The sequence below is a fragment of the Oryx dammah genome, unplaced genomic scaffold (genome assembly GCF_014754425.2).
Source record: "Oryx dammah isolate SB20612 unplaced genomic scaffold, SCBI_Odam_1.1 HiC_scaffold_18, whole genome shotgun sequence".
Classification (NCBI taxonomy): Eukaryota; Metazoa; Chordata; class Mammalia; order Artiodactyla; family Bovidae; genus Oryx; species Oryx dammah.
Window position 1 is genome coordinate 24,571,557 of NW_024070202.1, and position 21,959 is coordinate 24,593,515.

Consider the following 21,959-nt stretch of genomic DNA (forward strand, 5'->3'; position numbering starts at 1 on the left):
ACTTTCCTCTTATTTCTGGAAATTATTTTCCTGCTGAAATGAATTATTCTCCACTTTGTCCCTACAGAACTCAATTTAATTTTTATCTTTCCACTTCTCCAATTTGTCAAGATGCTTTGAACTTAGATTCTACAGTAAGAAAGTCAATCCCCCCAAGTAGATGTCATCGGTACAAATGTAATGTGTATTCATTCAAGTAATTGATAGAAGAGTGTCTGTTTTTTGCCTGGAAGATGTTAATCTGAGCCCTGCCCTCTCCAGTTAATTTAGAAATATTGTTAACTGCTATGATAAAATTTATCATGCAAAGGGAAAAATGTGATATAAATAATCAAATCATTTTATTTCTTGAATGCTTTGTATATATCATCCTAGACGAAGCAAATTAAAATCAACCAAATGTATTTTTTATCAGTCTCACAATTCTAAAGCAGATGAAATCAAATAATAAGGTTTTGGAAAATTTCTACAGATTAGTGTTCTTTATTTTTATTTCTAATTAATCAGGGGGTAGGAGGAACTGCTGGATATTTCCAAATATTTGTGGTAAAATATGGAACACATGAAGAACAGTGCCATAAAGTTATTAAGTAGGATGTAGGTATCCAATGTATGCACAATCTGCATGGTACCAAGCACATTAAGCCAGTATAGCCCTGGACTTCTTATATTGGTAATTTCCTCTAGGGCTGAGAATTCGGGTTAGCTTATGGAGCTTATTTTCACATGAAAAACTCTGGATATTTTTGTGTAAAAACAATCATTGGATGAATTCATGTCTATTATACATAAGCTTAAAAATATATGACTGGTTTCTCTCATTGTGGTGAATGATATTGCTTTTCTCCTTTTATTTCATAAAACACACAATGAAATCTATTTGGCATACTCTTAAATTCAGGGAAATGGCTTACCATATGCCTATTCTCAGATGCTTTTTTATTACACAAGGATTTTTTCATAATAAAAAATTTCAGAAATAAAAAGGTAGATGACTCACAGATTATGATCATCTGCTTTTACACAAGTGCACATGAATTGGGAGTTTCTTAAGTATTTACATTAAAGCTTGTAAACACAGGAAATCACAGTAGGAAGACCAAAATTATTTACAAAGGATCATTTATTTAACACTTTTTTTTACAAAATACAAAAATTGTTGTTCTGCATGAATACATCATATATGAAAAAAATGTGTTTTCACTGAACTTAATTTGAAGACATTCAGAATTTTACCATCTACCAACTTGAGGAATCAATTTTGTTTTGCAAGTTGTCTATTACCATCGCCAATCGGGGGGAAACCCTTTTTCTTATTAATTAAATCATATTCACAACAGGTAACATTTTATAGAAATAAAATCAGACAATGTCTGTCATACAAAAGCTCTTTCTGCAAGTAACTGATTTGCCTATGATCCTAAATTTTTTTTCCAAGCTATAGATAGGAAGAATTGAGGAGCTAGGTAAGTTTTATAATAATGTATTAGCAGCAGTTGATAGAAAATGCAACATAAGATTTGTTTTGTCTGTGGTACAAGAATATTCCCTATCAGACTCTAATGTATTTTTCTCTACTTGAACACAAGTAAGCATGTGCTGATTGTTTCTGGGATGACAAAATGTATAAAAATACCAGAAGCTGGTTCTGTTTGTCATCGTGAGTGGCTATTTTTATCAGCTAATATGAATGCATTGCTAAACGTAGTGAAGACAGGAAAATGACTTAAGGGTAATATATACAGAGTTAAAATACATTTTTTTTTAACCCACTTAAGAATGATTTCAGGCACTGTGGCTGTTTGGGATAAAAATGGTTCGTGGTTTATTCTTGAATAGTAATGTAATTGTCAGTGCAAGCGAGAGCAAATACCTGCCCACTGTCACACACATGACCTCGGACATCTGAAATGTTCAAAGCCAATTCATCTTCTGCATCTTCACTCTGGAGGCACCTTCGATACAAATGCTTCATAGTTTGCTCTTGATAGCAATTTAATTTTCAGTGCAAGCAAAAGCAAACACAAAGGCTGCTCACTGTCATACACACAACCAACACCTCTGGAATATTCACCTCCATCTTCTCTGTGGAAGCATCTTTCGTAAATGGCACTTAGTGTAAACCCTCTATAAATCATGAAAAACAGACTCGGGATGCCTGAACTTAATAATATTAAAAATCAAGGTTCTAGTCCTTTCTCTGTGTAAACGATGTTCGAGTAAGGCTTGCCATCACCACATTTCTTTCCTGAGAATGGAGCTGGTCCCCTCTGTCTATATCATAAGTGTGCATGCTCAGAGCTGTGATCACTGTCGTGGCTGTCTTCATTTGCTAGCGAGTCCCCTGTTTGCTGGAGGGTGGCTGCACCGATTCCCGAGAGCTCTGAAGGGAGGAGGGTCCCCTTTTTCACATTCACGAGTTCCTTTTCTCGAGCGGCAGCGCCCTGCTGTCCTCCTTTTACCCTCTTCCACTTCATTCGCCTGTTCTGGAACCACACTTTCACCTTTAACAAAGAAAGGGAACAAGTGAAAGAAAGGAAGGAAGTGAAATGGACAAAATTGCTTCTTCCATTTCGGTCATCAATGGAAAAAAAATGGCTTTTCAAAAGCTTTTACAAATACACTGTGAAGTAATGAATATGAAAATAAGTCACCACTGAATTTAATCAGGGCCCATGTTCATAATAATTTTAAAACATTCAGAAGGTACCAAGTCCTGTAGTTTGTATTTTATGACATCTGCTAAGTTGCTTCAAAAGACCCTGATCCTTGGAAAGATTGAAGGCAGGAGAAGGGAACAACAGAGGACAAGACGGTTGGACGGCATCACTGATTCAACTGACATGAGTTTGAGCAAGCTCCAGGAAATGGTGAAGGACAGGGAAGCCTGGCCAGCTGCAGTCTGTGGGGTCGCGAAGATTCGGACACGACTGAGTGATTGAACAACAACAAAGCGGCTTCAGTCGTGTCCAACTCTGTGTGAGCCACAGGACCATAGCCCTGCAAGCCCCTCTGTCCATGGGATCCTCCAGGCAAGAATACTGAAGTGCGTGATCAAAACCCCATCATTTACATCTCCTGCACTAGCAGGCAGGTTCTTTACCACGAGCCCACTTGGGAAGCCCATTTTATGACACACCATGTAAAAGAATAGATGGCAAAGTGCTGTATCATTTTAGGTTGTTCAAAGGTATTTAGTTTATAAAGAGTTTCTGTGCATTAGAACTACCATTCAGTAATTGTTTTGGTCAAACACCACCCACACTGCCCCCTCCCCCTGCTGTCAGTCCCTGAACCAATCTGAAATATACTCAGGGAGCTACTGATGAAGCTTCGTCTGGAATGTCATTCTGTGCCCCCGCAGTCCACTGCTTCACTCACAGAGCTTTATTTGGCCATTTCACCTCAGAGTGACTCCATCTTCTTTTGAACTATGCTTTTGCTCCTCCCTTAATACTTTGATTTTACATTACAAATATGTGGTTCTGATTTCCTCAAAACAAGATCAAAAATTTTCCCTGGTACTGTTGTTTAATTGCTCAGTTGTGTTTGACTCTGTGACCACATGGACTGCAGCACACCAGGCTTCCCTCTCCTTCAACATCTCCCAGAGCTTGCTCAAACTCATGTCCATTGAGTGAATGATTCCCCCCAACCATCTCATCCTGTTGTCCCCTTCTCCTCCTGCTCTCAATCTTGTCCAGCATCAGGGTCTTTTTCCAATGAGTCAGTCCTTCGCATCAGGTGGCGAAAGTATTGGAGTTTCAGCTTCCACATCACGCCTTCCAATGAATATTCAGGGTTGATTTCCTTTAGGATTGACTGGTTTGATCTCCTTGCTGTCCAAAATTTTCACTAATACTTGTTAAATGCTAATACTGAGTTTGTATATTATGTTAATCACATCAGATTTGTAGAGATATATTTTCCTTCTAAAATCTTAATTGAAGTTACCTAATATATGGCATCTGGTCCCATCACTTCATGGGAAATAGATGGGGAAACAGTGGAAACAGTGTCAGACTTTATTTTGGGGGGCTCCAAAATCACTGCAGATGGTGACTGCAGCCATGAAATTAAAAGATGCTTACTCCTTGGAAGGAAAGTTATGACCAACCTAGAGAGCATATTGAAAAGCAGAGACATTACTTTGCCAACAAAGGTCCGTCTAGTCAAGGCTATGGTTTTTCCAGTGGTCATGTATGGGTGTGAGAGTTGGACTGTGAAGAAAGCTGAGTGCCAAAGAATTGATGCTTTTGAACTGTGGTGTTGGAGAAGACTCTTGAGGGTCCCTTGGACTGCAAGGAGATCCAACCAGTCCATTCTGAAGGATATCAGCCCTGGGTGTTATTTGGAAGGAATGATGCTGAAGCTGAAGCTCCAGTACTTTGGCCACCTCATGCGAAGAGTTGACTCATTGGAAAAGACCCTGATGCTGGGAGGGATTGAGGGCAGGAGGAGAAGGGGACGACCGAGGATGAGATGGCTGGATGGCATCACCAACTCAATGGACATGAGTTTGGGTGAATTCCAGGAGTTGGTGATGGACAGGGAGGGCTGGCGTGCTGCGATTTATGGGGTCGCAAAGAGGCGGACACGACTGAGCGACTGAACTGAACTGAACTGAATATATGATAGAGTCTTCCCTGGTGGCTCAGATGGTAAAGCCTGCAGTGCGGGAGACCTGGGTTCGATCCCTGGGTTGGGAAGATCTCCTTCAGTGATTTAGCATGCATGCATATAATAAAACAAAAATTGTACATATACATTAAATGACCATCCACGGCCACAACTGTAATAATAGCATCATTTCATTTTCTTGTTTAGGAAGAAATTGGTTCCTCTCCTATTGCACTTCTCATCTTTGTATATTCTTATTAAGCTAAGTAAGCTAAGTGTTCCTTTTACGTTGCATTTCTCTGCCTACTCCACTCAAAATTACCACAAGCCTGAATTTTGTGTTTATCATCCCTAAGCCTTTATTTGGGCTTCCTCGATGGCACAGTGGGTATAGAATCTGCCTGCAATGCAGGAAACAGGAACGTGGGTTTGATCCCTGGGTCAGCAAGATCCCGTGGAGGAGGAAATGGCAACCCACTCCAGTATTCCTGACTGGGAAATCCCACGGACAGAGGAGCCTGGCGGGCTACAGTGAAAAGGGTTGCCAACAGTCTGACACAACTGATCACACAGAGCACAAGCCTTTATTTGAAACAAATAAACAGAGACAACAGCTTTTTTCACCACACATGGACCCTAAAAAGTACTGTTTAATTCTTCTTGTCTTTTAGGTTTATCAAAATGGAATGCTTTTAACCATAAGACATGTTTTTTTTTTCTTTTTTTTAATATTGTCCCATTTTATTTGGTTTCTTTTTTTTTTAATTGAAGTACAGACCCTGATTCTGGGAAAGATTGAGGGCAGGAGGAGAAGGGGACGACTGAGGATGAGATGGCTGGATGGCATCATCGACTGGATGGACATGGGTTTGGGTGGACTCCGGGAGTTGGTGATGGACAGGGAGGCCTGGCGTGCTGTGATTCATGGGGTCGCAAAGAGTCAGACACGACTGAATGACTGAACTGATTGACTGACAGCTGTTTTACAATGTTGTGTTTTTACTGCTATATAGCAAAGTGACTCAGTTACACATTCTTTTTCATATTATTTTCCATTATAGTTTATGACATGATATTGAATATAGTTCCCTGTGCTATACAGTAGGACCTTGTTGTTTATCTATACTATACATACCATTAACTCTAGGTTTCTTGCCTAATCCATGTTGATTTAAGGCATGGCATTCTTTTTTTATGATTGTGTGCGATGCCACTCTGTGAATATATCACTGTGTACCCACCCATTCCCCTGTTCATAGACACTTGAACTATTTTGTCTTTTCTTTTATAATTGATGTTGTTATAAATATTCTTGTAGTTATGCTGTGATAAATGTGTGATAGAACTTCTCTGAGTATACCTCCAGGAGTTGCCATCAGTGGGCCACAGGGTATATGAATATTGAATTTAATGTGATAATATAGAAAAATTATTTTCTAAAGTTACATTAATTTTCACAGCCCAGAGTGTAAGAGTTCTTATTGACCCACATCTTAGTGTCATTATTTGGATTTTTAAGTACATTTTTTTCCAATATAATGACCATAAATTTTATCTCACCATGTTCTAATTTTCTATTTCCTAATTACTAATAAGATAAAGCATTTTTAAGTGTTTTTGGTCCATTTGTATCTCTTCTTTTGTGAAATGCCTCCACATCTTTGGGTTACAGTGAATGTTTTTTGATTTAATTTCATTCCTTATTTTGTTGTTCAGTTGCATTCCTTATGGACTCATAAAGTATGTTCCAGATGCTAACTTAATGCTTTGGGGTTATATGGCTGTTATTACAATCTATCAGTTTATAGTGTGTCCTTTTCCTTTCCTTGGGTATCTTTTGATGATCAGAAACTCTAAAATTTATTATATTCAAATTTATTAAATGTTTCTGTTATGACTATCTTTTTCATGTCTTAATTAAAAATCTTTCTTCTGAGACCATTGAGATACTCAGAATTCTATGTCTTCTTTTAAAAAGTTTTAAGGTTTGCATTTCAAATCAAAGTGTGTGCTTAACTCTGACTATTGATTTTAGTATATACTGCAAAGAAAATTTCTAAATTTACTTTATTCCAGTTGTATAATAAGTTTTTCCAAGACCATTTAACAAATAGTCCACCCTCTTCCCAGAAATTATTGTTTTCAACTCTGTCATATGTCAAGTTTCCATGCATGCATAGCTTTACTGATGCACTCAGTTGTGCTCTCCTTTTGACAAAAACATCATCTTAATTATTATAATTTCATAGGAAGTCTTCATATTTGACACAGATAGTTCTGTTTTATTCTACTCCAGGAATATTTTGAATATTCTCCACTTTCATTTTATAAACAATCTCAATTTCTGTGAATTCAAAGTACTAAGAGAAGCTAAAGAGAAAGATACTATATTTCTAAAGATGTATTTATTTCAGTGGTCTTCAAATCACAATAAATCACGATACTCCATCAAAATTAATACAGTTTTCTCAGCTGCTGGCAGGAAAACAATCTTTACACCATGTCATTTCTCAACTCTGCATTTTCATTGTTCTATCAGACTATAATTGAAATCTTGTACTATACATTCCCTGGTGGCTCAGAGGTTAAAGCATCTGCCTCCAATGCGGGAGACCTGGGTTTGATCCCTGGGTCGGGAAGATCCCCTGGAGAAGGAAATGGCAACCCACTCCAGTATTCTTGCCTGGAGAATCCCATGGACGGAGGAGCCTGGTAGGCTACAGTCCACGGGGTCGCAAAGAATCGGACACGACTGAGCGACTTCACCTTACCTTAGACATATATTATCCACTTAATTATAAAAAAGTAAGAAAATGTAGAAACTCAGAATTTGTACCAAAATAGATTGATTAAAAACAAGTGGATTGGTATTCTCGTATTATTGTTACTTAATAACCAAATGATAAGTTGTGATTTTTAATCACATATCTACTTAGGCCTAAGCAACTGTACCGATAGGTGCTACATATGCATTTTCCAAACACGAATTTTTATAGATGAGAAAGTTGAGACTTAAAGGTTAAACGACTTGGCTAAGAACACAAAAATAGGTAAATGTGGTGCCAGAATTTAAACCTGGGGTTGGTTTGGCTTCAAATTGATTTCATTTTGTTTTGTTCCTGTTATATTTCAAGCTCATACTTTTTAAGCCTTCAGGTTAGAAAAGTAAAGCATATAAAGCATGTGAATGCCATCCATATGATTAGTATCATTCAGGTAATTCTCCTACTCAATATAATTAGGTTTGTAAATATGACACTATCTTCCTGTACTATAATTTAGGTAATTATACTACTCAATTTAATTACCACTGTAAGCTTGACATTGCATGTTTCATTAGATCTTTTCCACATGAATGGGGCTCTACTTCTGGCTTCACTTCTGTGTGAATTTGAGAAAATTATACTTCTCTCTGCCTCAATTTTCATATTTGTACTGTTGGAATAATGAGCCTTTCAAGACTCTCCATAGAGACATTTTCTCCGCGGACAAATCCAGATGGAAGAAACAGATCATCATCATTGTCACTGAAGAGTGAAACGTCCAGCCAAAATAATCTTGGCAGAAAATGGGAGGAATAGATTTTGTTAAATCTACACTTACTTCCTTTTTTAGGAGAAGGGGTGCAGTAATTCTGTGATACCAGTATAAAACCTGTTATGTGCAATTCTACATGAGAAAAATGTAAGAAGATGGTATGAATTTTAGAAACAGCATAGGCTATTTTGTGTTGTTTCCTGTGTCTACCATGTGAAATTCTGCCATTTCATTTTCTTGAACAGACGAATGAAAGATTTCATTAGTAGCTTCAATAGTAGTTATGTAACCAATCATAACGGGCTTCCCCAGTGGCTCAATGGTAAAGAATTCTGCCAATGTGAGAGATGCAAGAATCATGGGTTCAATCTCTGGATTAGGAAGATCCCCTGGAGGAGGATCTTGCACCAGTCGAAATGGCTATCCACTCCAGGATTTTTGCCTGGAGAGTCCCACGTATATAGGAGCCTGGTGGGCTACAATCCATGGGGTCACAAGAGAGTCGAACAAGCCTAACTAAGCACACACACACGTCATACATATATGTAGTTTATAGATATGTGCATGTAGGTGAAAGCATTTAATGATTATATAATAAATCTAATAATTCTAACACCTTTACGTATTTTCTCAAGGGATCAGGCTACATATTTCATATGGGAACTCCATGAACAAAACAGCAATACATGCAATGATGAGTGCACCTTATAAATTGTGAAGAAAAAGTACAGAAATTCAACAGTGTGTCCAGATGTATTTTCAAACATACTATGAAATATTGGGACAAATTAAAATAAGGAGAGGAAGATCTGGGGAAAAAGTATATATTTTTCCACAACTATCACAGTATTAAAAACAAGTCTATAAAAGTAATTTCAAATTATGTCAATATTGCCATTAGAATAATAACACCATGGTTTTATAAATAAAGAAGCTTTATAGTTTAATTTATTATCACTTAATAATCCAGTTTTGTTGACTAGATTGAAAAAATACTTTTGTAAGACAGCTAAAGAATAATCATTCAAATGCTTGACAATTTTTAAAATAAGAAAATTATTTTGATTAAAGTTTACAAGTTTGTTTCATATAAAAATCTGTATTTTACAAACTAAGTACAGTTAAACTAATATCATGCTTTCTTGGTGACTTGGAATCTCTATTTATTCACTGATTCATACAATCAGTATTACTGCATGCTTAGTAATAGGTAAGAGGGGTTAGACCAAGGAATGCACAGATAAATAAGAAATAATTCCAGCCCTCAAGGGCAGTTTACTGACTGTATGTGAGGCCTTTGGCATATACTGAGATGCAGAAAGATTAGTTTCATCTTTTACAGAATATCCTTAAATTGCTTGCAGTTGTAGTTGGTGTCATTGCTAATCCCCTAATAAGAGATTCCCCCAAATGGTCCGTAAGACGGCATGAACTCTACCCCTACATTCAATGTCGCACACTGCTTTGTTGCCACACAATTATTATAGAAAATGATTTCCTTCCTCTGGGAATCTCATGATGTTATTGCTACTGGCATCCTGTGTGCCTCTGCTTTTTTCGTCCTAGTAACCTAGAGTAGTACCCTAGGAGCTGGGACACTGTATCATCAAATATTTTGCATACAACTAAAACAAATCTGCCCATCTTGGAGTATGATATATAAATTTTGCAAACTTTTATTGCTTTATTTGGGCTTAAAGTCAATTTATGTCATATCTGCAATTTCTATGGAAATGCTGGTTAATTAATTTTTTATTATTTCCTTTTTAAAGATTTGGCTCTAAGGCAAGATTCCATATAAAGTATATTTTGTTACATAGTATGATGAACAACTCAGATAAAAATTTCTCCCACAAGAATCTGAGTAATGAAAAAATACTATTTTTCATGAAATCAAAGTAATATAAACTAGACTTGTAGACTCTCAATGACTGCATGAAGATAATATTTTTTCAACAAAATCTTCATAATAAAAAATAAAAAATGAAATAATAGCCTATAATATTAGTTGTAAACATTTAAGGTGCTCAGTTATAAACCTTACTGTTCAGAATATCTGATTATTATGAAATCTCACTTTTTATCCCTTAGTTAACAAAGTATTTTGTATTCACATTGCCTGCATGATCAAACTACTATATAAATAAATATAAAAACATTTATTCACATATTAGTAAAGAAAACAGCTCAGAGAATCTTATTGTCACCAATTTGCTTAAGTGATATATTTCAGAATCTAGAAATCTAATTTTTCTCTTTAATAAAAATACTGTAAGTCAGAATCATTCTTGATATTTGTTAAACATTCATTTTATCTCTTTAATTTATTCAGTCATTCACATATGGCCTTCTATGTATAAGTTCATTTGAGGGTTCACAATACATCAGGAGAACAAAAATGAAATATGTATCTGGATTGTCATACAATTTCCTAAAATGGCCTGAGGCGAAATGCTGATAGAAAGTAGAATCTGCATGACGCTATAACCCATATTTATAGAATACCATAAATGTCTGTCTTTTGAAGAAACAATCATAACACATAACATCTGGATGAAAATAAATATTTCAGTGACATATCTAGATGTCTCTAAACATCTGGAATTTGTAGATTTAATATTCCAACTGTTTCTATTTGTATATGAACACTTGAAATACTGTAGACACTGTCTAACAAATATTTATTCACATCTTTAACATGTGAAAGCATGCAAAGGAGTAATTGTATAAATACAATTTGGAAATTTAATCACACCTGTGTGATTAAATTGATCACGGCAGCTGATCTAGTAAACCTAATGTAAACAGACTCTAGTAAGATATATCCAAGTAATTCAGTGGCAAAATCAGTAGATGAACTGAAGAATTACAGCCCAGATTGCTCTCTAAGGTAGGATGAAAAATGGGGTAAAAGAAAGCTTCCTTACTCTTCCTGCCTCAATAGATTTATATCTGATTAAGAGAAGGAATCCCTTGGCTGTTTCCAAGAAGTTTATGGGAGCTGCCAGTTGACTCTGCTGTTTCTACAGCAGTGCAATATGGGGTTGGGAGGTAGTGTGCATGTGTGTGTGTGTGTGTGTGTGTGTGTGTGTGTGTGTGTGTGTCTAGGGGGGTGGGATTGGAGGGTGAAGGGGGTTAGAACATATTCCATGACTAAAGACTGAATTCCTGCATAGAGGACTGCCTCTCACCTTTCTCCTCTATTTTAAAACAATGTTTATGACCAGGAAATCATTTCCTGGCCTCTATAATTTTCAGTTTCAAAGCCTCTTTTTTTTTTTGTCCTTAGAATGCCTGAGAACCAGGTTCACTAATGTAGTCATAAAACATTTACTATTTCACATGGTTTTGGAACTGAATACACATTAGCTATTGGTATTCATGGGCAAATAACATGTTGAACAAGAAATAAACTTTTTTTTAGGAAACAAATGAAATTCTTCATAATAAACAGTAATGCAATGAGTACTATTACAAGACAATCATACGTATTACATTCTCCTTTCCCAAAATGCAGCCAGAGTAATAATTCACACAATGAGCAAAATTCTTAGAGGACTGATTACTTTTATTTTGATCCTTTAGAAATGTCGCAGCAGTACTAAATACTAACAATTATATCTCTTTCTGTCAAACATGATGGAATTCAACTCAAATGACCCATTTATGAGTAAAAATTTACAGGGAAATTTTCCTACTCCTAATCCTATTTATACACAAGATTAAAAAAATGGATATGAGTTTTACTTATTTTAAGTGAAATCTTGTCACCTCAGTAGATCATGAACAAAAGACTTCAGCAAATCTGAGTGGAAATATCAAAACTAAATTAGGCACTTTTCTCCATTACTGTGTTCAAAATTTCCTAAACAGCCGTCTTGAATACATGGAATTTATGTATTCTGATCCACTGCTGGTACTCACCTTGTTTAAACTACTACGATCAACTAGAATGATGGCCTTTGTTCTCAACATCTTGTCTAATCTCTGGCTTAAGGTTTAACAATAGCAACACATCACAACCAATGCATACTATTTTAAGAAATGACCTCTTCCCTAGCCACTGTCTAATTCTGTGAAATATGTCAAATATAAATATTTGCTTGAAACAGATAAACATCATTCTTATAAGAACAGTACAACACTAGCAATTCTTAAGATTCAATCTAATTAAATATTCTGATTATTTCTTGACGAGCAAGTTTAATATCAGAATATATGTAAGCCCTCACTGCACTTTTATTAGATTTAGGGGCTGTCTCCAAAATTATTCTAACAACTTGTAATGGCAATTGCTATTGTCATAAGAATATATATTGACACAAAAGTATTCAGTAATTTCAATAACTGGAAAATTTAAATTGAAAAAAATCAGTCTTGCATAAAATTTATAAGTGCTAAAGAGAAATGAAGTTAAAATCCTAAATTGACTATGTTTCTGAGGTTTTTCATGACAAGTCATAGAAATAGGGAGATTAACTTGTAGCAAGTCTCCTATAGCCAAATTCTCTAGAAATTGTCCTTTATTAGACTTGTGTTTATTCTTTTATAGATGTCATGGAACATATGCAATGCTGTATATACATATTTAGATAACAGAACATCTCTTTAAAGTTGAACATATCAACATAAAAGTTGAATCGGCTCCTCAAAATTTTCAGGAACTTCTTAGTAAGGCTTTACCTTACATTATATGAAAAAAAAGATTATATGACTGCAAAGATAATGTGAAAAAGGACTAATCTTTCACAGCAGAAGATGTTTTTCTTTAACATTACACTTTAAATGATGATCTGTGTTGCAACACATGATATGTTTCAAAAGGTTACTGTTGATTTGCTGATTAAATATAAATTAATTGTTTCCTTATTGAGCAAATTCCCAATATTAAAGCTTATTTTATATTCCACCATCAACTCATTCACTCTATTCTATACCCCCACTTTTCTGGTCTGAGCCCAGTCATATTTAATCACTCAAAATAGCAGTCATACCATGGTAAGCAAAAGAAACATCTAACTGTTACTCTAGATGACTGTTAAAAACTACTCTAAAGATACGAGGAAATATCTAAAATCATGGACTACACAAGGTTACCTTGAATAGACAATATGTCTGACCTTGCAGATATAAATCCTTAGCTAAATAACTAAAAGTACTCATATAAATGTATAGAGATTAACCTACAAAGGAGAAGGGTTGTGTAAAATGCTCAGTAAAAGACAAAACCACTATTTACTTGGCCCAGGAAAAATTCTCCTTCATAGTCATCCAAAAAATTGATGTCTATTTGGAAAACACTTGGCAATGAGCCATTTAATGATTTATGAGTAACAAACAAAACATAATCCCTCTCATTTCCACTAATGGAATGTGATCCAACTAGGTGGGATTTTTCCATTTATCTTGGCAGCGGAATCATTAATTCAGTCTGTTTATTCTGGTCAGTTAGCTTACAAATCTGCAACATCGAACAAAAAGTAATTTTGTGACATGGAAGAAGCTCTCATTCTTTCTATATCTGGCAGTGTTGACTCTATAAATATGTCCATTTTTGACACTCCTATAGTTTTATGCAACTGCCTTCCCTCTTCATCCCACTGTGAGATATTAAAACTTTGGCGTGAGTTTTTTCCAAGTGCGTCTGGATGGATGAAAAAGCCAGAATAAGCTTGTCAAACTTAAAAATACCTTGGGACAGGAGGGTCTTTAGACTGACTGGCTCTTCAAAGTATTCCAAGTGACTCTGCCAATTAAGGATTATTAGCTGTTGATTGAGAACAGTGTAGAAGAATACGTTGTACCTGTGAAGTTGTAAATTAGAAGCTGGATGGTTACTACAGTGGTAACTGTTACACAAAACAGCGCTGGGCTTTCCTGGTGGCTCAGACATTAAAAGAATCCACCTGCAATGCAGGAGACCTGGGTTCAATCCCTGGATTGGGAAAATCCCCTGGAGGAGGGCATGGAAACCCCCACTCCAGTATTCTTGCCTGGAGAATCCTCATAGACAGTGGAGTCTGACAGGCTACAGTCCATGGGGTCGAAAAGAGTCAGACACGACTGAGTGACTAAGCACATAATTAAAATATTTAAAGCTTAACTTCATCCCAGTGTCTCCACTTTTATTGAACATAAAACAATTTTATTTAGTACTTAAGTGCTAATATGGAATTACTTTGCAGGATAAGCCTCTTTTCTCTTTACCCTCTTCTTCCTCTTTGGCCAGATGGAATTCAAAGGGGATAACAGATGTCCCCTACCTGTATAGGCATTGGCCATGTGGGAGACACAAACAGAAAAGTCCAATTTCTTTGGAGATTTCAGAGCTGTTCCTCCAGATTTGAAAATTTGAGTCCTGAGTAATAGTCAAGGATTTAGCATATATTATTTTTTTCTAAAAGGAAATCTAATCATTATTTCAAATATTTAAATCACATATATAGCCCATTGTAGAATATGTGGCAGGTATATTGATTGGGACATGGGTTTGAGCAAACTCCAGGAGTTGGTGATAGACAGGGAAGCCTGGCATGCTGTAGTTCGTGGGGTTGCAAAGAGTCAGACACCACTGAATGACTGAACTGATGTTGATTGGGTGATATAAACAAAGGAGCGGTATCTATAAATAACTTATCAGGTATACATATTTTATAGGCAACTATGTAAGTTTTCTAAATAAAAGTATAGTTAAAACTGCTTCTGTTTATAAATTAAGTTTCATTTAGGAGAAAGTTATTTCTGTGAAATAATTTTGCTGCTAGTGGAAATGATTCAATATTTGCTGCTTTTTCCCTTCACATTATATAGAACATATCTGTTCTTTCTCTGTATTTGAATCTTGAAAGGCTTTTAAAAAATAGAGAAAAAAATATTTTAGGAGATTAAACATCCTATTAAGTTTAGGGAAACACTGAACAATATGGGAGTAGATATAATATTCTTTGGTATATACATTTAAGTTACTTTAATAAATCCCATGTTATTTTAAAGTATGGAAAAAATAAATCTTTCAGTAAAATGCAATTGAAAAATTGCAAATCTAGAATTAGAATATTTTACAGGTGTAAACCCTATAAAAGGGATGCTATTTAATATTTTAAATCAAGACATAGATTACATAGATAAGTATGAATGACATTAATGCAAAATCAAAGAAATGGAATAGCTGCATCTCAATTAAAAGATGAATGAAAAGGCTTCAACTGATAACTCTATGTTTATAATTTTAAAAGCCCAGCCATGAGAAAATTAACTGAAAATATCTCCCTGGGATGAGAAGTATTTGTATTACAAAAGGATTAACTCACTATGCCTTTCATAGCAAAGAAGTTTTCCCCCTCTGAGTAATAGATTTGTTTTATAGTTTATGCTAAAAGTTCTCTCACATTCATTGTAACATATAAACCTGAGTAAAAGAAAGAGAAGGTAGTTTTAATTTCCACTTTATGCCTTGGGGAGATTGTTACTTGTCTAAGAATACACAATTCCATCTGGCAAATACAGGGGTTTTGTTCTGATTTTTTCTCATAACAATTGAATTTTTCTTAGTAACAAAAACTAAAGACATAATTTTGATTTGGAATTTAGATTCCACATATATCCATTATATCTTTTATTAACTTGACAAACTAATTAATAGAGATATAGGATAAGAAACTTCTGAATAATACCAAATTTGCAATTATTTGAAAACCTTATGATCTCAGGATTTACTTTTGTTGTTGTCATTTTTCCCTTTATGAGGCTATATTTGGATTGTTTCCCTAATGACCTCTAAAAATTTTTGCCTTCCTTCCATGTATCCACTCCCGTAGGTGGTGCTCTCTTACAGAGCTTGGTCATATGATTTGCTTTAGACAATGAGACATTAGGAAACGTGATCTCAGCAGAGGCTTTGAACACCCCCACACACTGATGTTTTTTCTCTAAATACTCCTGGGAATACTTCTACCACTATTTGAAGAATGTCAGGGAGCCTATTAGAAGATGAAATCACACATGCAACAGAGATAGAGACAAGCTGTCCCAGGTGAGGCTGCCTAGAACAACCAGTTCTTAGTCACCCACCAGCTGAACAGAGTTGCACAAGGTCTCTAGGTAAGGCCAGAAGTAGAACCGTCCAACTGAGCTCAGATAAAAATTTTTGATCCTCTAAACTTTGAGGAAATTAAGCGCTGGTTATTATTTAAAGCCATTAAGACTTTTAAGAGGTTTGTTACACAGCAAAGTCTAAGTGATACAGAATTTTAAAGAGACTCTTAAAAAAAAACAAAGATTAAAACTGGGTATGTGTGTGTGTACAGTATGAAAAGTGAAGTGAAAGTTTTAGTCACTCAGTCGTGTTTGACTCTTTGAGACCCCATGGACTGTAGCCCACCAGGCTCCTCTGTTCATAGAATTCTCCAGGCAAGAATATTGGAATGGGCAGCCATTCCTATATCCAGGGGATATTCCCCACCCAGGGATCCAACCTGGGTTTCCTGCATTGCAGGCAGATTCTTTACCGTCTGAGTCAGCACGGAAGCCCTGTGTATATAGTGTGTGTGTACATATACATATAATATAATTTTTCATATAATTGCTTATAATTCTTTTCCAAGAATGACAAGTCAGGAAGAAAGAAGAAATACTCAAAATGCCTTCAAATTTTCCAAACAAAATTTACAGAATTCCTCCTAAAAAGAAATTATTCTTGGCCAAAAGTGAAACCTCTACTCTATGATCAGATAACGACAGGGAACCACAGGACATCTCCAGCAAAGAAAGCACAGATTTTGACTTTTCTCTTAATTAAGAGCATAGTTATACATCCCACATTTCTGTAGATTACAAGCAAACTCTAGTTTCTTATTTCCTTTATGTATCACTTTAAATACAGTTACATTTCCTAGAATTCACATTCTCTTTATAAAAACATTAATGTGTAATTCCATCCCTCCATCATATTTTTTCTGTTCCCGGTTTAAAAAAAAAAAAAAAAAGAGCAAAAAAGCAGATGTCTGATGATGTAGATTTTGGATTCTGCTTTCCATCATGCCAAATGTTGTACACTTATGGAGAGAACTTTGTATGTGAAGTTCAAGGGAAGGAAAATGTTGTGCTCCATAACTTAGGTACTAGTCATAATATTTAATAAAATATAAACTGCCAATAAATAGAACCACATAAAAGTGTTCCTCTGTATATTTTCACTACCCAGAATGATCCTACTAAAAGCTGAAATATAGAAATTAACAGAAGGAAAGCAAATGATTTAAGAAGTTGGATAAAATAACTCCCTCTCCTAAGATAGTATTCATTTGTCCACACCCTGTTGATATTTCTTTGGTTCCAATGGGATCCCTGGAGGAGGTGCACACAGTGAAAGAGGAAATGAGACTCTGCTCCTAAGAGTGCCAATCATAACTGCACTGTCCATAAAGATGTTTGTGTTTGCCTTTCAGGAATGTTTTTATAAAGATTAGCAACTATTAACCATCAGTAGGCTAGATTCTTCTAGGGAAAATCAGAATCCATATATAAAAGAGTGCTCAGGGAAACTATTCAAGCAAATCATTTGCCATTCAAATAAAATTCAAGAAAGGATCTAAAATGTAATTAATTAAAATATTATTTATGTCTTATTAACTGGTGTTCAAAGATCGCGAATCATTTCAAAGTTTCTCTAAATGAGTGGGTACCAGAATTTTTAATTTCTGAGACAAATACAATTTCAAAAATATTATGAGCAGTGGGGTAGATATTTACCAATGATGTATGTGCCCTTGTGCCTACCATGTCTCAGCTCCCTTAAATTTAAGTGGTACCATTGAATATTTCCAGACATTAGAGTGAAAATGGAAGTGACATGGGTCATTTCCAGGTGAAAACATTTAGAGGTCAATGCATGAACCTCCAGCTCTTTCTTACCTCTTGCAGTTACCAAGGACACCACATGTCAGGATGCTAGAAGGTCAGACTGGGTCCTGAGTGATTATTTGGAATGCTGGACTTGCAAAGTTAGTATGGAGAGTGAACAAACAATAAACTTTATTCTTATGTCATTCAGATTTGAGGGTTAATGTATTACTGTGACATAAACCCTATCCTGAGCAGTAAACGAAACTAACGTGGGGTTCCCAAATTTCTATTATGTAAAATAAGGAGATTTTAAAAATAAGCAAAATGAATGGAGAGAGTAATATGGAAGCATATATACTGACATATGTAAATAAATAGCCAATGGGAATTTGCTGTAGGACTCAGGGGACACAAACTGGGGCTCTGTAACAACCTAGAGAGTGGGATGGGGTGGGAGGTGGAAGGGAGGTTAAAAAGGGAGGGGACATATGTACACATATGGTTAATATATGTTGATGTATGACAGAAATCAAACCAATATTGTAAAGCAATCATAAATCAATTAAAAATAAATGAATATAAAAAATAAACAAAAGTCCTCTCCATATGCCATCATTATATAAAAGAAAGAATACTTTAGAAACAAAAAATATAAGATACAATCACAGAACAAAGGATGATTCCATAAACTGAATAAACCCAGAGGGATGGGATGGGGAGGGAGGTGGGAGAGGGGTTCAGGATGGGGAACACATGTACCACCGTGGCAGATTTATGTCAATGTATGGCAAAACCAATACAATATTGTAAAGTAAAATAAATAAATATGACTATTTTATTCTTCAGGGAGCCCTTGGTGGCTCAGACAGTAAAAAGTCTGCCTGCAGTACGGGAGACCCGGGTATGATCCCTGTGTTGGGAAGATCCTCTGGAGAAGGAAATGGCAACCCACTCCAATATTCTTGCCTGGAGAATCCCATGGACATGGGATCGCAAAGAGTCAGACACGACTGAGTGACTTCACTTCACTTTACTTTATTCTTCCTTAATTATATCATTATGCTGGGCAAAAGCTTCATCATGAAAGAGAAAATCGATCTTCCCAATGATATTTGAGAATCACAGATCCAGATATCTAGAATTACAGATCATGATAACCATGCCATGGTGTAATCACTCACCTAGAGCCAGACATCTTAGAATGGAAGTGAAGTGGGCCTTAGGAAGCATCACTATGAACAAAGCCAGTCAAGGTGATGGAATTTCAGCTGAGCTATTTCAAATCCTAAAAGATGATGCTCTTGAAGTGCCAGCAAGTTTGGTAACTCAGCAGTGACCAGAGAACTGGGAAAGGTCAGTTTTCATTCCAATCCCAAAGAAAGGCAATGACAAAGAATGTTCAAACTACTGCACAATTGCATTAATCTCACATGCTAGGAAACTAATGCTCAAAATTCTCCAAGCTAGGCTTCAACAATATGTGAACCAGGAACTTCCAGATGTTCAAGATGGATTTAGAAAAGGCAGAGGAACCAGAGATCAAATTGCCAACACCCATTAGATCAAATTCTAGAAAAACATCCACTTCTGCTTTATTGACTAAACCAAAGCCTTTGTCTGTGTGGATCACAACAAACTGGAAAATTCTTCAAGAGATGAGACTACCAGACCCTGTCTCCTGAAAAATCTATATGCAGGTCAAGAAGCAACAGTAAGAACCGGGCATGGAGCAACAGACTGGTTCCAAATTGGGAAAGGAGTTCGTCAAGACTGTATATCATCACCTTGTTTATTTAACTTCTATGCATCATAAGAAATTCTGGGCTGTATGAAGCACAAGCTGGAATTAAGATGGCCAGGAGAAATATCAAAACCCCAGATATGCAGATGACACCACGCTTATGGCAGAGAGTGAAAAGGAACTAAAGAACCTCTTGATGAAAGTGAAAGGGGAGAATGAAAAAGCTGACTTAAAACTCAACATTAAAAAATCAAAGATCATGGTATCCAGTCCCATCCCTTCATGGCAAATGGATAGGGAAACAATGGAAACAGTGAGAGACTTTATCTTCTTGGGCTCCAAAATCACTGCAGATGGTGACTGCAGCCATAGAATTAAAAGATGCTGGATCCTTGGAAGAAAAGCTATGACCAACCTAGACAGCATATTAAAAAGCAGAGACACTTTGCCAACAAAGGTCCGCATAGTCAAAGCTATGGTTTTTCCAGTACTCTTGTATGGATGTTAGAATTGGATCATAAAGAAAGCTGAGCAACGAAGAACTGATGCTTTTGAACTGTGGTGTTGGAGAAGACCAGAGAAGGCAATGGCACCCCACTCCAATACTCTTGCCTGGAAGAGTCAGACACGACTGAATGACTTCACTTTCACGCATTGGAGAAGGAAATGGCAACCTACTCCAGTGTTCTTGCCTGGAGAATCCCAGGGACGGGGGAGCCTGGTGGGCTGCTGTCTAAGGGGTCACATAGAGTCGGACACGATTGAAGTGACTTAGCAGCAGCAGCAGTAGCAGTTGAAGACTCTTGAGAGTCCCTTGGACTGCAAGGAGATCCAACCAGTCCATCCTAAAGGAAATCGGTCCTGAATATTCATTAGAAGGACTGAAGCTGAAGCTGAAATTCCAATACTTTGGCCACCTGATGGAAGAACTGACTCATTTGAAAAGACCCTGAAGTTGGGAAAGACTGAAGGCAGGAGGAAAAGGGGACAACAGAGGATGGGATGGTTGAATGGCATCACTGACTGGGTGGACATGAATTTGAGTAAACTCTAGGAGTTGGTGATGGACAGGGAGGCCTCGCATGCTACAGTCCATGGGGTCACAAAGAGTCTTACACTACTGACAGACTGAATTGAACTGATCTAGATATTTTTTAAATGGTGAGAGAAGATTGTTGACCCAAAGCAACTAAAAATATATAATGACAATGTCCAGCATTACCTGTCTTTCAGTGAGATCCAGATTCACTGCTATCTCATATCGCCTCAGTCTGGTCAGATAATTATGATGGGCAAATTCTGCTTCAAGTTCTCTGATTTGCTCTTTGGTAAAAGCTGTCCTTTCCTTTCTGGGTTTGCTGTTGACTTCTGACTTGTAATTTCCTTCCTGGGAGTCTGGTGAAAAAAAGTAAAAGAATTAGATTTAGTTCATTCACTCAAACACATTCAATCATTTCATTTAGAAGAGAAACATTTACTGAATAACTACTTTTCCAGGTACTCTATTAAACACAGTAAAAATAGAGAGAAACCAAAGACAGTAAGATTTATCTTGACAGGGTGAGATAAATTGCATTTTTTTTCCGATGTGCCCTGAGGTGACTCACAGCCTAAATGGGGCTGTGTCTAGTTTTCTTCTTTTGGAATATCAATATACACACAAAAATTTAACTGTTCTTAATACGCTTCCCTGGTGGTGCAGAGGGTAAAGAATCTGCCTTCAATGCAGAAAACACTGGTTCAGTCCCTAGGTTGGGAAGACCCACTGGAGAAGGGAATGGCAACCCAATCCAATACTTGCCTAGAGAATTCCAAGGACAGAGGAGCCTGGCAGGCCCCAGTCAATGGAGTTACAAAGAGTCAGATGACTAAGTGACTAACACTTTCACTTAATATGCTATTATAACATTAATAACAAGAAAAAACAAAGCCTCTCTATTAAACAAGTTTTTATCTAAAACTATTCAGATACAAGATTTCTTCTAATAAGTTTTTCAACATAAATTCTTGACTTCTAAGTTTAATTGAACAGAGGATCCTAAAAATAGTGGTGACTCAGTATGTGATTATTTGAGAAATTCAAATTTAGCAACTAGACCACAAAAGTTAGTTCAAGCTCAGACTAAGCATACATAAGTGTGTATACTTAAGTGTGTGTGTGTGTATGAGTGTGTCTGTGTGAATTTATTGCCTTTTAAATTTTTACTGAAGTGCAATC

At 36.3% G+C, this 21,959-nt stretch overlaps 1 protein-coding gene across 1 annotated transcript in view; it reads right to left on the reverse strand.

Annotated features, from left to right (window-relative positions):
* Positions 1-1,105: 1,105 nt before the first annotated feature.
* Positions 1,106-21,959, reverse strand: part of MEOX2 (mesenchyme homeobox 2) — a 74,627-nt gene continuing 53,773 nt past the window's right edge. The window contains exons 2-3 of the mRNA XM_040260599.1: positions 20,964-21,136; positions 1,106-2,504 (exon numbers count right to left, since the gene is read on the reverse strand). Of these exons, the coding sequence (XP_040116533.1) occupies positions 2,280-2,504; positions 20,964-21,136 (398 nt within the window). The 3' untranslated portion in view covers positions 1,106-2,279. The remainder of the gene's footprint in view (positions 2,505-20,963; positions 21,137-21,959) is intronic.